This window comes from Phodopus roborovskii, unplaced genomic scaffold (assembly GCF_943737965.1).
Source record: "Phodopus roborovskii unplaced genomic scaffold, PHOROB, whole genome shotgun sequence".
NCBI classification, from domain to species: Eukaryota; Metazoa; Chordata; class Mammalia; order Rodentia; family Cricetidae; genus Phodopus; species Phodopus roborovskii.
In genome coordinates, this window is record NW_026126469.1 from 17,809,852 (window position 1) to 17,826,814 (window position 16,963).

The window sequence follows — 16,963 nt, forward strand, 5'->3', positions numbered from 1 at the left end:
CAGAATGAAAGAGTTCAGGGCCAGCTTGGACTACTTAGTAAGACTGAAAGTGGTCACTACACATTACTTTTTTCTCTTGATTACTTGAATACATTTAAAAGTGATAGTATTCTAAGTAGTTTTTTCCCTATATTTTAGGTTCTTTTTTGTTTTTTTTTCCCCCTGTGGTATATGTTTCAAGACATGGTTTTTTGTGTATCTCTGGCTGACTGCTCAAACTCAATACAGCCTCTAACAACAATTATCTAATACATATCGCACTCCCTGGGTCTAATAACATTAGCCATATTCAGATTTCTAATTTGTCACACATCCTAGTCCTATCCTTTATAGCACGCCTTCTGCTGTTCACCTCAATACAGCATCCAGTCAAGGATTACAGTTTATAAATCTTAGTTCTGGCAAGTTGACACAGTAGGATCTCAAGTTAGTGGCCACAGTGAGATTCCTGTTAAATAAACTTTTCTAGTATACTTAGGAGCAAGTTTGACATATTATAATTAACATAGCATTGTAATGGAAAGCCCTGATTAATCTGATCATTATATTCTCTGTTCTAATTATTAGGTCCTTGTGGCAGCTTGGAATGATGGATCAAGCCAGATCAGCAATCTCTAACTTGGTAAGATTTTTCATCTATCTGTAAAAATGCAATAAAAGAACATTACTTCACCCAATGTGCAGAAAAGAACGCCCCAAATTCTTACCAGGTATTCTTTTATCTGATCTAGTGGTCTTGAGGTATAATAGATCTCACCAAATAAAGGAATACTCTGTTTGTGTTTTTGAGACAGATTTTTCTGTGTAGTCTCAGGTTGTCCTTGAACTCAATCTTCCTGTTTCCCAAGTTCTTAAAATAGAGGCAAAGATGTTCAGTTTCAATTAAGATTGTGGGTAACACTGTAAGAATAGGGTAGCTTTGGCTGTTTGGGAGAAGTTATCTACCTAGGTAGAACTAAAATGTGCCAGTAGTTTCAGTTACACTGAAGGTTGAGTCAAGAGGATTGCTGAGCCTTTGAGTTTAGGGTCAGTTTGAGCAACATGGTGAGAACCCCATCTCTTTAAAAAAAAAATTATTAGGAAAGCTTATAGGAAACTTACTAGGAAACCCTGGAAAAGCTGAATGTTAGCTAGCCTTCATCTGCCATTGACAGAATTGGGCACAGAGAAGAGTATTAGTTGGGAGGGATAACTTCCCGAATGAATGTATGTCATAGTATATGATCAAATTATATTATATATTATATTAATTATGTTATGTTAATACCTTTTGTATTAAATTTCTTTAAAAAAAATACCAGTTTGGTGGAGAACCATTGTCATACACCCGGTTTAGCCTGGCTCGGCAAGTAGATGGAGATAACAGTCATGTGGAGATGAAATTGGCTGTAGATGAAGAGGAGAATGCTGACAATAACATGAAGGCCAGTGTCCGAAAACCCAGAAAGCTTAATGGAAGACTCTGCTTTGGGACAATTGCAGTAATAATCTTTTTCTTGATTGGTAAGAATGTATTAAGAAATTCAAAAGTATTTCTTTTAGCCAACTGTTATTTCAGTCTTATTTCATTCAGGTCAGGAGATACTTTGTATTGTACATTTTTTTTAAAGTTATGGATGTTGTGTTAGAAATATACACAGAAGCCGGGTGATGGTGGCACATGCCTAAATCCCAGCACTTGGGAGGCAGAGAGGCAGGTGCATCTCTGAGTTCTAGGCTAGCCTGGTCTACAAAGCTACACAGAGAAACCCTGTCTGGAAAATCCAGGGAGTTAGGGAGGGAGGGAGGAAGAATAGCTTATAGTTAATCGAAGCATATTAACTATGTCTTGAAAGGACACTGTATGGAATGGTATGACTTATTGTGGCAATTTAAAATTCCATAAAGCTGAGATTCAAGATGTTCTTTCAGACCTTAGCATTTAATGAAAAGGTAACATTTTCAGGGATTATTTACAACTAATTAATTAGTCTGAACTAAGCTCTAAAACTTCTGTCTTTAGGATTTATGATTGGCTACCTGGGCTATTGTAAACGCACAGAACAGAAAGACTGTGTGAGACTGGCAGAAACGGAGACAGTCAATTCAGAAATCATCAACACAGAACAAGACATTCCTAAATCTTCTCGCTTATATTGGGCAGACCTCAAAAAACTGTTGTCAGAGAAGTTGGATGCCATAGAGTTCACTGACACCATCGAGTAAGCTAAGTTCAGTTATCTAAAAGTTCATTGGGGGCAGGGCAGACTTGAAAGGGTTTCAGAGAGAGTGCCCTGCCCTTGCTCTGTACAGGGTGCTCTGCTGACAGGGAATTAGAACTCATCTGGAGAGGCTCCTTTCTTTTTCTTCAGATTCTCTGTCACCTGTAGTTTATTGTGGACTGTCAGGTTTTCTTCTGTCTATCTAATGTTCCCTTTCTAAAATTTTTAGGTTTTCAAAATTAATATGTATGTTATCTACCTGCGTGAGTATACATCACACTCATGCCTACAGAAGCCTTGTGGATGGTATGAGCCACCATGTGTGTGCTAGAATTGAAACTGGGTCTTATGTAAGAGCAAAAAGTGCTGTATACCACAGAGCCATCATCTTTTGATTTGTATCTGTATGTGTGCAGGAAGCAGTGTCTATCAATACTTTAAGCTGTTTGACCTTGCTACTCCAGGTCTCCTAGAAACTGTCTTATTTCCTAAAATACACAGGTTAGGCTGAGCATTTTAGAAGTTCCCAGGATAGCCAGTGCTACATAGAAACCCTGTCTCAAAAAACAGAGCTAAAGATTTTTTTTCTTACAGGCAGCTGAGCCAGACCTCTGGGGAGGCTGGATCTCAAAAAGATGAAAATCTTGCCTATTATATTGAAGATCAGTTTCGTGACTTTAAACTCAGCAAAGTCTGGCGAGATGAACATTATGTGAAGATTCAGGTGAAAGGCGGGTATGTTGAAATATAGTAGCTTATTTTATAGAAGTGCTTTCAGATGTGTTCAGTAGATTACGTTTTCAAAATGAAAATCAAGGTTAAAATTTATAGATGAGTTTCCTTAAGCCAATCAGTACAAATAAAATGCTATGTGTACTAAAGCTATTGAATTTTTCTTCAAGGATGGCTTTAAGTTTTTTATTACCTTTTAGTGTTGCTCAAAACTCGGTGGCCATAGTAAATGCAAATAGTGACTTGGACCAAGTGGAGAATCCTGAGGGCTATGTGGCATATAGTAAAGCTGCAAAAGTTACTGTGAGTAAAAATAGTGCATGTGACTGTTTCCTATGTCTCTATTTTAATGTTAACTGATGATGAGCTTCTTAGTCTGTTCTAATGGTTGTTACTAATCACGGGTTGAGAACTGCTGCCCTAACTCTTGCTCCTTATCCTCGACTGCTCCCCACTGCTTTGCTCCTATTCATGTGCTCACATTTAAGCATGTTCCCACCTAAGGAAAAGCTTTATTAAAACTTATCCACAGACATCCCTGCCTTCCCCAGTTCAGTCTCTTCCTTCAGAGGACTCTGGCTTCTGTCAAGCAGAAAAGCTGAAGAGCACAGTACCTTCCAACACACAGAATTTCAGCTGCTTGAGTCAGATGTGGAAATATGTAATTGGTGCTTCTATGCCTGACCTATTACTGTTTATCCTGGTGACCTTACCCTAGATGCAGAATGAGATATAGAAAACATAATGCCAGAAATTTTTACTTCTAATAACACTGCTTAGTTTTTTCTTTAGAACTGTCAGTTTGGGATTTGGTTTTTAAAGTCCCCTTTTTTCCCCTCCTAATTTCTCTCCTCTGTGTGTGTGATTTTTTTTTTTTTGTTTGTTTGTTTGTTTGTTTGGTGTTTTCACTGACCATCTTGGAACTCACTATGTAGACCAGGCTGGCCTCAAATTTAGAGTTCTGCTTGCTTTGCCTCCTAAGTGCTGGGATTAAAATCTTGCACACAACCCCTTTGATTTCCTTTCTTACTATTAGTCTGTCGGATTATAGTAATTTTGATACAATGATCCTCAGTACACCTAATGTTTTTATCCTAGGGTAAACTGCTCCATGCTAATTTTGGCACTAAAAAAGACTTTGAAGATTTAAATAATGCTGTGAACGGATCTTTAGTAATTGTTAGAGCAGGGGAAATCACTTTTGCAGAAAAGGTAAGTATGGGTTTTAAATATGCTGGTCTTATTCCTATTTTTGTGGATTATTTTCCCCCTTCCATTTCATCCCTTCAAACCTACCTATATGCCTTTCCTTGGTCTTTATTCTTATCTTCTTTGACATAATTTTTTGGTGAGAGAGAGAGAGAGAGAGAGAGAGAGAGAATATATAAATACAACTTACTCAGATAGTATAATTCCTGTATGTATGTACTAATTGGTGTGCTTTTCCCTGGTGAAGAAGATGCCTTTTAGTGTAAATTCCAGTTTGCATTAATTTTCATTTTGTATGAACAGATTTTAATGTCCTGCTTTTTTCTATGTTCTTTAGGTTGCAAATGCCCAAAGCTTTAATGCAATTGGTGTCCTGATATACATGGACCAGACTAAATTCCCCATTGTTAATGCAGACTTTTCATTCTTTGGACATGTGAGTTATTTGTGTAGTGTTCTCTAGATGTTCCTACATTGCATCTATTGTGCCTTTCTTTTAGCAGAAAGAGAAGATAATTGCTGAATGCTTCATTAATAATACCTTAAGTTAAAATTTTTTTGTATACAGTACTTTTTTAAAGCTACATTTATAGAAATCCTTAGACTTTGAGGCTTTAGGTTCCTAAATGGTTTGGGCTATATATAATGAACAACTTCTTGACTAAGTGGATAGAACTAACTATTCTGTTTACCAGGCTCATCTAGGAACTGGTGATCCATACACACCTGGGTTTCCATCTTTCAATCATACCCAGTTTCCACCATCTCAGTCATCAGGATTGCCCAGTATACCTGTTCAGACAATCTCAAGAAAGGCTGCAGAAAAGCTATTTCAGTAAGTGTGTCTGAAAGCTCTTAATGTTAAGGTTTTAATTATATAAGAGCCTAAGTTGATTAAACATAAAACAGTTGGCTATAAAGCTTACATTTGGGGATAATTAATTGCTAACTTGTGTATATGAAAAAATATTTTTTCTCAGTAAAGTGATCTTGATAAGGGACTTGTAAACTCAGTTTACTCAGCAATCAGCTTGTGTGGTACTTCCTATGGTGTTCCTATTCAGTTATTGTAGAAAATGGATTAGATCCTGTTGACCCGACATCTAAGTCCACCTATAGCTATTAGTTCTGAATTTTCATTTAGCAGCACAGAATTAGTGATAGATTACAGCTGCTTTACGGTAATACTTCTGGTTATCCTCCTTGTGTACAAGTATCTCTAAAAATAGAACAGAATCCTGTTCACCATTTTCCTCTTAGGGACTTATATAAGTCAGACATGGGTACACCTGGTACTGGATGACATGAGGTGGCTAGATGAAGATCCTTAAAATCAATTCATGAGTATGTAAGAATACAAAGTATCTTTGTTAGTGGAAGGGTTGGGTAACATGAAAATACACTAACAGATTCCTATGAGGCCTTCGTTATGGATCCATCTTTGCAAGTATTTTAAATGCAAACTAACTAGGTGTGTCTTTATTGTAGAACCTTTCTGGACAGATTGCAGACTTGTAAACCAGAGAAAAATACTAGCACATGATGCTAATACCTTTTTTCCATTTCTAGAGCCATGGAAGGAAACTGTCCTCCTGATTGGAAAACAGATTCTTCCTGTAGGCTTAGATCTGTACAGGATAAAAATGTAGAACTCTCTGTGAACAATGTACTGAAAGAAACAAGAATACTTAACATCTTTGGAGTTATCAAAGGTTTTGAGGAACCAGGTACAGACCCTGCCTTGTACTTTTCTTTGTGTTTTGCTTACTCTAGGTGTGTCTAGGAAAGGAAGGGAGAGAGATAGGATACATCATGTTTTCCCTAAAGGGCATTGTGTGTGTATGTATTTGTGTGCATACATAATACATATATGACAGTGCAGGTCGGAGTTCAGCAACAGGTATCGTCCTCTAACCATTTAAAAATTTTTGTTACTTTGTGTGTGTGTTTATGCATGTATACATGAGAGCCACAGCACATGGAGGAATTGTGTCAATATGGGTCTTGGGAATTGAACTCAGGCTTGGCATCTGTCCCACTAAAGCTAAAATTAGACTTAAAATATTGGAAGATAACAAGGCCTTATGATGTTAGCTTGTTGAAACTAACCATTATGGATAGGAGCTACTCTGCTTCATAAGTAAGCTTTTTTTCTAAGAGTGGTTTTCTTAAAGGGATCATGTATCAACTATCAACTGTCCAGTTCTGCCCATGAAGCATAAAAGCTAGTATGTAATAGATTAGTGAATAGGGTATAGTCCCTGGAATAGACAACATTAAACACAAGTTGGAAGTCCTTGGACTTCAGTTATTACTAAATGGCTGATGTGGGCAAAATAGCATAAATGGCTGAGGAGGTAGTAATTATCCTGTGACTTTGGTTTTTGAGACAGGGTTTCTCTGTAGCTTTGGAGGCTGTCCTGGGACCCTTCTCTGTAGACCAGGCTGGCCTGGAACTCACAGATCTGCTTGCCTCTGCCTCCCAACTGCTGGGATTCAAGGCATGTACCACCACAGCCCAGCTGTCCTGTGAATTTTAATCCCTGGAATCCTAAATCATCTGAAATTAGGCTTTTATCCATTGTACCTGGCATGCTTATTTTAGATTTCATTAATAGAGCCAGTTTAAAATTAAACACAAAGCTGAAGTGCTAGGAAGCTGAGGTGGGAGAATCCTAAATTGGATGCCAGTCTGTGCTACTGGTGAGGCCTTGTCTCAGAATAAAAACAATATGATTGTGTGTTGCCTCTTTTCTGTTTTTTAGACCGGTACATTGTAGTTGGTGCCCAGAGAGATGCCTGGGGTAGTGGTGCTGCAAAATCGAGTGTGGGAACAGGTCTTCTGTTGAAACTTGCCCAAGCATTCTCAAACATGGTTTCAAGAGGTAACGCAGAAAATTTCTGACATTGTGAGCTCCATGTCATGCTAGCAGTTACATTCTGCATTGCTGAATTTAACTTGTAATCTTATATCCAGACACATTCAGGGTGGTATGGCCATAAACATTTTATATCCTCTTATGGTAGGTTCTTTAAAACATCTTGTTTTCATTGACTCATGACTTGAAAATGTTTCTCCGTGGAGTATCTTCATTCAACTAGCAATCATCTAATCCTTTGAAACTAGTCCAACTTGTACAGAAAAATAAATCTAACATTTACTAAGATTAACAGCTTAATTCTACTTACAGTGTAATACAGTGTAATTGTAATTCTAATTCTAATTTCAATGTAATTGAGGTCTAAAGTGGCACTTTTAGACAGAATGTTAATGTAGAAAACTATAAACAGGGCAGTTGGTGGGTTGTGGAACATGTACTGCCTAAAGGAGTGGTCACAAAGTATGCCCTGTGGAGACTTCCTAAAACTTACAGGTATAGTCTGATGTGGTGGTATTGTAGTCCCAGCTACTTGGAGCATAAAGCAGGGGGGTTGCTTGTGAATTTAAAGTGAGCCTGGATATGGTAGAGTATCTCAAAATAAGGTAAACAATCCATATTTTAAGTGACTTGTTTCTAAGCAGATTGTCCTCAACATTGCAACTCATAACTGTCCGAGGTTAAGGGAGTAACCACCAATAATGTGTGCCTGCCATGTGCTCAAAATGTTGATATACAGGTGCTGTCCTACAAAGATTACTTTTAAGATTCTGTTCTTACTGGGTCTTTGAATCTTTAATTTATCTTGTTAACCACTCCCAAGGTGAACCTAATTTCTTGTCTCTTCCAGATGGGTTTAAACCCAGCAGAAGCATTATTTTTGCCAGCTGGAGTGCAGGAGACTTTGGAGCTGTTGGTGCCACTGAATGGCTAGAGGTATTATATATTCTATGTGCAGAGTGAACCTAAGCGCTATCCTCCAGAACCTATTTCAGGTCCTAGTATAGTAAGTCTCAATGGAATCCAGATTTAAAAATAGTTCCTTAACAATAGCTTTCCATGTGATAGGCTAATGTTTATTAATGTATGCATTAATAGGTTTGAGTATATTAATATAGTCTCTCTCTCCTAGGGATACCTATCATCTCTACATTTAAAGGCTTTCACTTATATTAATCTGGATAAAGTTGTCCTAGGTAAGCATCCCTTCCTAGTGTTTGTTTTTGAGACAGGGTTTCTCTGTAGCCCTACTGTCCAGGAACCAGTCTGTAGACCAGGCTGGCCTCAAAATCAAAGATCCACCTGCTTTGTGAAGACAATTGAGAGTTGGTTCTCTCATTTTCACCATGTGAGTCCTTGGGAGTTTTCAGGTTTGGCCACAAATACCTTTATCTACTGAGCCATCTCTTAGGCCATACTGAGTAAGACATTGGAATGGAGATCCAATAAAAGTGTTTAGGTGTAGAACCAGTAGTGTGAACTAGGTAAAGTCAGGCATGGTGGCACACATCTGTAACCCAGCACTCAGGAGTCAGGGGCTGGCAGATGACTGATTACAAGATTACATACTGAAAGAGACTATCCTGACATGATTTAGTAGTAGAGCATAAGGCACTGGGTTCAAATCCCAGTAATGCTAAATAGAAAAATCTTAAATCCTTTGTTTTGTTTTTGAGGCAGTTTCTCTATGTAGGCCAGGCTCCTGAGTGCTGAGATTGTTATATGTACTACTACACTCAGCTGACTTCCTAACTTAAATGTCCACTTTATTAATAATAGTTACTGTATAGGGCCACAGAAGTAGGGTCCTGCCATTGTCCAGGAAAAATAATAAGAATACTTTCTTTACAGGTACTAGCAACTTCAAGGTTTCTGCCAGCCCTTTATTATATACACTTATTGAGAAGACAATGCAGGACGTGAGTATACCTAGTTCTAAAACCTGAACCAATAACATATCAGTAACCAGTGATAGGAATTGCAAGTAAATTCTATAGCGGTATTAGTCGTGTCTTATTGATCCTCAGTCTGCTGAACTGAACTGAGAGATGGAGCATATATATGAAAGATTCTCAGAATATATCATCTTTAGAATATTGCCGTCAAGCCTCTTAGGCAATTATAAGTCAGAATGCTAAGGAAGGTTTAGAACTTGAATAACACCAGAGAAAATACCAACTGGAAAAGCCAGTTGTGACCACAATTTTAAATGAGGAAAGAATATGTTGAAGAGAATACTTGCAGAGAATCTCTTCAATTGCATTGAAGAGAATGTTGGAATGATTAAAGACGCAAGGAAATAAATAATGGCCTTATTTCAGTGGGACTCTCCGGTCACTCTAGGGTCTCAAACAAGATAGTAGTTTACTGGTTAGTCTAGTATAACATGCGCTACAGAAAAGTGAACAGGGGGCAGAGAGATGGTCTTCCAGAGGTCCTGAGTTCCATTTCCAGCAACCACAAAATGACTCACAACCAGTTGTAATGAAAACTGGTGCCCTCTTGTGACCTGCAGGGATACATACAGGCAGAACACTATACACACAATAAATAAATCATTGAAAGAAGGTGGGCATGATAATGTAGCTGAGAGGGGGTTTAGAAGTATGTCCATTCCCCTATAAATTGTAGTTAAGAACTATCACAGGGAAGAGAGCAGAAAGGCAGGCAGCCACACCCTTCATAAGGGACAGATAGGATAGTCAGGTAGGGTAATTGAGATTTTTAAGTATTTGTAGAGAAAAGAATGTTGGTGACTAGGCTGAATTAAGAACAGAAAATTTTTTAATTTTCATTTTGTAGGTAAAACACCCAATTGATGGAAGACCTCTATATCGAGACAGCAATTGGATCAACAAAGTGTAAGTTGAGAAAAGTAGACAGAGCTCCACCCACAGGGAATTGGTTAAAAAGGAAGGGGTGTTGCCTGCTAGGCCTCCATTTCAGAATACTTGCTAAGGATTGCCTTTGTTCTCCTTGCAGTGAGAAACTTTCCCTTGACAATGCTGCTTTCCCTTTTCTTGCATATTCTGGAATCCCAGCAGTTTCTTTCTGGTTTTGTGAGGTAAGACTGAAGAACTCTGAAGCATTTTCATTAGATCTTGTAATAATTAAACCAAATGTCTCAGTATTTAAGATACTAAGATGTTTTTAAAAAAAGACATTAAGATGTTATTCAACTTGTAATTATTAGATGCCCATTGAAAGTATTCCAGATGCTGAGAAATATTCTCTTAAGCAGCAACCAAATAAGTATAGGGTAACTGAGACAATGTGAACTGATCACAGTGTTAGCCAGTGAGAGGCACTGAAAGTCCAGCAGAGCAGATAGAATTATTAACTACCAGTATTGATCCAGTGGAGAGAGGCCAGGGCCCAAGTAAGCTTGAATCAATTTGGAAAATCTAGGGAATAACGAAACACCTGGATTTGGAGATTGACATGGCTGGGATTTATTTTACCTATTTAAGAAATACACAATTACTCTGTTTACGGGTATCTGTTTGGCCTGGTGTGTATGGGGGTCAGAGGACAACTGGTGAGTTCTTTTTACCATGTGAGCTCTAGACTAGAACATGGGTCCCTGTGCTTTCTTACATGCTTGCTCTCTTACATTGATGGTGAGGCTCTTAGCCCTCACCAGTACAATAAATAACCCTTCTTTGTCTTCTAGGATAAGGAATATCCTTATTTGGGCACTAATTTGGATACCTATGAGAAACTGATTCAGCAAGTTCCTCAGCTGAACAAAATGGTTCGTGCAGCAGCAGAGGTGGCTGGTCAGTTCATAATTAAACTTACCCATGAAATTGAACTGAACCTGGACTATGATATGTATAACAACAAGATACTGTCATTTGTGAAGGATCTGAACCAGTACAGAGCAGATATCAGGGTAAGCAACTCAATTTTTAACTGGCCTAGATTTTAATGCCCTTACCCTCCCCTCCTTGCTACTGCCCCAGCTTCTGGTAACTGTCATTCTACTCATCCATGAGATTTGACTATGTGTGCACACAGTTTTCTGAGGCAGAATCTTGATGCAGCCCAGGCTGGCCTTAACTTTCAGATCTTGGAATTACATCTGTTTACCACCAGTTCCAGCAGCTTTTAGCTTTTTTTCCTCTAACATATATTGTAGTAGTAGCCCTCAAAGTGACATGGAGACTTGTTATTAATTAATAAAAGCTTGAGATTCAGCTTAGGCTTGTCCCCAACTAGATCTTATAACTTGTTTCTGTTAATCTATATTCTGCCATGTGGCTTTTTAATCTCAGACCATATGTCTGACGTGGTACTTACATCACTGTTGTCTCTGCATGCCTAGATTCTGGCTTGCTTTTCTATGCCTAGCTATTTTGGCCATTCGATTTTTTTTTTTTAGTAAAACAATCATAGTGACACATCTTCACAATATACAAAAAGATTATTCTGTAACAGTAGGTTGGTTCCATTATAACACTTGACAAGATAAACTTCCTTTTGGTTTTCTAAATGGTTGATCTCTTTGTGTAGCCTTTGGCTGCCCTGGAACTCTCTAGACCAGGCTGGCCTCTAAACCCCTGCAAAACAGTGACTGTATCTTAATTATAATGGGTTTCTTGAAGTAAACTCTTCAGAAAATGGAACTTATCAAATAGAAAAAGATTTTCAAGTACATATCAAGATGTTGGAAGTTTCCCTGATAGGGAAATTAAAATGGAAACCATGTATGCTTTTTTCTTAATTATGCTGAATTTCATGTTACTTTCTACATGAGTCTAAGAATAGATGATTGAATTATCTAGTCTGGCTCAAAGATGAATTTATTACCATAGTTTATAGGGCCTCTGATACAAGGTGCTGAAGTATGGCTTTTTGGGTCTTGAATTTACATATGAGTCCCAATCTAAATTGGGAAGATAGATTAGATAGTTACTATCTATAGATAGTAACATCTTTAGAAATATAATTTCTACAGTGGGTTATATGGCTTATATCTAATTCCAGTACTCAGGAAGCTGAGGTAGGAAGATTACTTGGAGTTCTAGGCCAGCCTGAGCAATTGTAGTGAGTGCTGGCTAACCCTGGGCTATAGAGTATATGTCCTTAAAGAAGTATAACATCTAATGAACAATTTAACCTGTCTTTGACAGGCAATGGGTCTGAGTCTACAGTGGCTGTATTCTGCTCGTGGAGACTTTTTCCGTGCTACATCTAGACTAACGACTGATATCCATAATGCTGAGAAAACAAACAGATTTGTCATGAGGGAAATTAATGACCGTATTATGAAGGTAAGTATGTTAGGAAAGTAGATTTTGTTGTTGTTTTGTGGTTGTGATTTTTTGAGACAGGGTTTCTCTGTAGCTCTTGGATCCTGTCCTGGAACTTAATCTGTAGACCAAGCTGGCCTTGAACTCAGATCTGCCTGCCTCTACCTCCTGAGTGCTGGAAAGTGTCAAGTACTGGGGGCCTAACATCCTTTATTTAGAATTGAACACAGGGGCTGGAGAGATGACTCAGTGGTTAAGAGCCCTGGGTGTTCTTCCAAAGGACCTGGATTCAATATCATGATCTCAAAGTAATATGTAACCTGGAAATACAAGAGACATTAATTAAAAACATTTAGAAACAGCAAAGAAAGCTCAGTAACTTAGTTTCATATGTATGAATGTTTTGTTTACATATACATATGTACACCTGTATGTTCCTGGTATTGGAAAAGGTTAGAAGAGGTTGCTGATAACTGTGGATCTGGAGTCATAGCAGTTTGAAGCTACCATGTGGGTTCTGGGATCCATACCTGAAGAGCAGCAAGTGCTCTTAACTTCTAACCACTGAGCCATCTCTCTAGTCCAGTCCTATTAATTTTGCAGAAGAAATTGGCCATGAGTGAAACTTTACTCAATTTGAGAGAAACTGTATGTGTTATAAGGAATTAAGCTGGGAATAGTGGTGTGTAAGTTTTAATCTTAACACTGAGGCTAGTAGATCTGAGTTGGAAGCATACATAGCAAATTCAGATCATCTATAACTAAAAAGTGAGACATTGTCTCAAACAAAACCTACCACACCAAAACTCAAGAGACCCAGCAGGTAAAAGATTACTGTGCAAGCTTAGTTACATAATTTAGATCTTGGATAACTTTGTAAAGCTGACAGAGAATTGACTCCATTATGTGGCATGTATACTCAGGCACACTGAGTCTCACTGTCACCCTAGCTGCCCTGGAACTCCCTCTGTAGACCACACAGACCTGAACTCAAAAGAAATCCACCTGAAAATTGTGTCCATTCCCCATAGAGGGATATTCTCTCAGCCTAGACACATGGGGGAGGGCCTACCTAGGCCATGCTCCAAATGCTGTTACAGACATTGAAGATTTCCCCATGGAAGGCCTTCTGCTCCCTGGGGAGCAGAAAGGGGATGGGATAGGAGGTTGGGGGTGGGGGGACGACTGGGAAACCAGCTTGTTTCGAATTTAAATTTTTTTTAAAACGGGAAAAAAATATTCTAGGAAAAGAAGAAAAAAAAAATCACCTGCCTATGCCACTCAAGGCAAGCAGTTGGTGCAATCTGACTTGATATTTTAAATTTTTTAATTAGAATATCTCCATACTTGCTGGGTGGTAGTAGGCAGAGACAAGAGGATCTCTGTAAATTGGAAGCAAGCCTACTCTACAGAGAGTTCCAGTACAGATTCCAAACCATTACAGAGAAACCTTGTTCCCAGTAGTCTCAGCAGGTTTAACATTTGAAAAGAAAATGAGTCAGAAGTTAGAGCACTGTGCAAATTGCCTTTTATCTTTTTTGTAGGTGGAATATCACTTCCTGTCACCCTACGTGTCTCCAAGAGAGTCTCCTTTCCGACACATCTTCTGGGGTTCTGGCTCTCACACTCTCTCAGCTTTAGTGGATAACTTGATGCTTCGTCAGAAAAACAGTAGTGCTTTTAATGAAACACTGTTCAGAAACCAGTTAGCCTTAGCTACTTGGACTATTCAGGGAGTTGCGAATGCCCTCTCTGGTGACATTTGGGATATTGACAATGAGTTTTAAATGAAACATAATTAAATAAGAGCAGGGCAGTCTGTTTCTAGACTTGCGCTGGTTATGCTAAATTTTCATTAGAGCTCAAATCTGATGTTACAATTCTCTTTGATCATCCAGATACTAAATGTCCTTAGACAGCAGCTTTTAGTGCAGGGTTGGGCCTGCACTTGAAGTTACAGTGGATAACACTTTCCGTGTTCATGATATCACCTCAGATTATCTTTAGAATTTTGAGTCCTTTGTAATAACTTCCTCTTGCAGCGTGGTCATGGAAATGTGGGAACCAGTTAAGAACGTTGCTTGAGGGCATTAGCTGGTGGGAGGACAATGGGTGCTGAGGATCACTGTGGTAGCTGGATGTATTTGTCCCCCACCCTCATCTGATCCTCATTAGGAGTCTCCAGATGAGCTTGTGCCCTTAGGATTAGCTGGTTTCCATTTCCTAAACTAGACAGTCACTTTCACAAGAGATAGTACTTGTTTCTGCCAGCAAGGTTGACATAGGTCCTTCTGATGAAAGGAAATTTGTCTGCTTACTGCAGGAATAGGCCTTTCTGGTTAACCTTATATTATCTATGAGGAGACCAGGAGCCAAAGACAACATCCGTGTTTTCTCTCTGCTGGCATCTGCCCTATAGTCTATAGTTCTTTGTTTTATTTTCCCCGACATTTTCTGAAAAAAGAGCAAGTTTTAGACTCAGTTTGTCAGACTTTAAAGAACACACTGCCAAACTTTGGCCAAAGTCTTTGGGGAAAGCTCTCTATCATTTTGGCACTGAGATATTTATTGTTATTTATCAGTGACAGAGTTCACTATAAATAGTGGTTTTTTTTTTTATAGAAGATAATTATCGGAAGCAGTGCCTTCCATAATTATGACAGTTATACTGTCGTTTTCTTTTAATAAAGCAGCATCTGCTAATAAGACCCAACAGATACTGGAAGTTTTGCACTTACGGTCAGCACTTGCAGGCTTTAGGAGAAAGTCACAAACCAGTTAGGTTAAGACAAGAAGTAGAAGAGAATTGAAAGTAACAAGGGATTCCTGATCCACTTACACTTTCAACTGTCCAGGAAAAAAGGATAGCTCTCCTAGGTGCAGTGAGTTGTGGCCACTTAAAGGCTGTGGTAGTACTTGCAAAATTTTACAGCTCAATATACTCAAGATGTAACTCATTCAATTTTGCAAAATTTCCAGTACCTTTGTCACAAACTTAACTCACATTATCGGGAGCAGTGTCTTCCATAATGTATAAAGAACAAGGTAGTTTTTGCCTACCACAGTGTCTATATCGGAGACAGTGATCTCCATATGTTACACTAAGGGTGTACGTAATTATCGGGAACAGTGTTTCCCATAATTTTCTTCATGCAATGACATCTTCAAAGCTTGAAGATCGTTAGTATCTAACATGAATTCCCAACTTCTTGTGACTCCTTAGTTTTAGTTGCAGAAGCATCTGTGGTCATTAAGCATTTGGTGGATAAATTCAACTGCTGTACAGAAAAATCATTACTTCCAAGATTTTTTTCCTACTTAATGTGGGTATTTTGTTATCTCTGGTTTCTTGAGGTTTTCTGTTTATGGAATAGAAGCATACATTTGTAATGTTTGCTGGTGATAAATCAATTTCAACTGTCTCTCTTTATTTACATGTTATTTCCTAAGTGTAGTTCAAGCAAATTTGAATCCATTTTTGGCTTAAAGTAAGGGAATTTTGGAAGATAGTAGAGAATTAAGGGTGTTGAGAAACAAAGCTTGCAAAAGGCTCTTGGTGCACCTGCCCATTACTATCACTATGGTGGCTATAAAGACTAGTTAGCCACCTGCATCTGATCAGTTTTGTCATGGGGCTGTTCACTCACCCAAGTTACATCGACCAGGTTACTTTATAGCCTCACTGAATTGTTTCCTATTCAAATCTCTTTCATCATACATAACCTTGAGTACTCATGTACTCAAGGTACATGAGTAAAGGGCATGCGTTTTGCCATAAATCTCTTGAATAAAAATAGCCTCTACTATGGTAAGGGTTGTTTCTAATCAAAGCAGTAAGTTGATAAGAGGTTTCATGTTCTTAGGTAAAAGGTGTATCTGAATGATAGACAACCTATTATACATCAGGTTATTGTGGTAGATATTGATAAGAAAAGAGTAAGCTTTTGTCATGATGTACTGCTTTAGGATTCGCATGACCTTTACTGTGTTAGCTTTTGAATGTCCTTTGGAGTTTGGACTTGCCAACGTACGCTCAGCTATATTTGTAGACATGCCCTTATAAATGTATACAACCGGTATGTAACAATGTGAAGATTCCTTACCTGACCGAATAAAAAATGCTTGGATATACTGAGTTGTCAGATTCTTTGTTTCATAGCAAAACTGGGCATAGAGTTCCCATAGGCCCTAAGTCTGCCATATCCCTCCCCAACTGTCAGCCTCACTCCAGAGTGGTAGTTATCACCAAAAGACAATTTAGTTATACTATTGCTCTAGACATTCTGATGTAGCTCCTTGTCTTTAGTGTATTTAGGTAGATTTCAAAGCAACAAAAATTGGTCTAAAAGTTGAAAGCTCAGAGCACATACTGCTCTTGCAGAGAACCCAGGTTCCGACAGGCATTAGTGGTAGGAGTGTGAGGTAACCCATTGAGCCAGTCAATGGTGGCAGATGTTTTTAATCCCAGCACTAGGAGGCAGAGACAGGTACTCCAGGTTAGAGGACAGCCTGGTCTACAGAGTTGATTTCCAGTACATCTAGGACTACACATAGAAAACCTCTTGAGAAAAACTTAATAGAGGTGAATGCTAGTGCTTAGCTGTTGGCCTATGGGAATATCCTTCAGGACAGCCATGTCTTGTAGCATGCCTTACTCACCTGGAAAAGAGCACTCCAGCTGGACACC

At 38.6% G+C, this 16,963-nt stretch overlaps 1 protein-coding gene across 1 annotated transcript; it reads left to right on the forward strand.

The window, feature by feature from the left end:
* The first annotated feature begins 572 nt into the window (after positions 1-572).
* Positions 573-16,381, forward strand: Tfrc (transferrin receptor). The gene is made up of 18 exons (XM_051191331.1): positions 573-622; positions 1,302-1,503; positions 2,003-2,201; positions 2,796-2,936; positions 3,134-3,236; positions 4,032-4,145; positions 4,480-4,578; positions 4,838-4,977; positions 5,712-5,869; positions 6,908-7,027; positions 7,872-7,957; positions 8,154-8,217; positions 8,873-8,940; positions 9,824-9,882; positions 10,004-10,085; positions 10,695-10,916; positions 12,157-12,297; positions 13,821-16,381. The coding sequence occupies exons 1-18, from the start codon at positions 587-589 to the stop codon at positions 14,061-14,063; spliced, it is 2,277 nt and encodes a 758-aa protein (XP_051047288.1). The 5' UTR covers positions 573-586; the 3' UTR covers positions 14,064-16,381.
* The last annotated feature ends 582 nt before the right edge of the window (positions 16,382-16,963 follow it).

Excerpts from the sequence above, each read along its gene's own strand:
- Tfrc (XM_051191331.1), top strand. The coding sequence starts at position 587 with ATGATGGATCAAGCCAGATCAGCAATCTCTAACTTG. Across the intron at positions 623-1,301 it reads GATCAGCAATCTCTAACTTG|TTTGGTGGAGAACCATTGTC; the intron begins GTAAGATTTTTC and ends AAAAAATACCAG. Across the intron at positions 5,870-6,907 it reads CAAAGGTTTTGAGGAACCAG|ACCGGTACATTGTAGTTGGT; the intron begins GTACAGACCCTG and ends TCTGTTTTTTAG.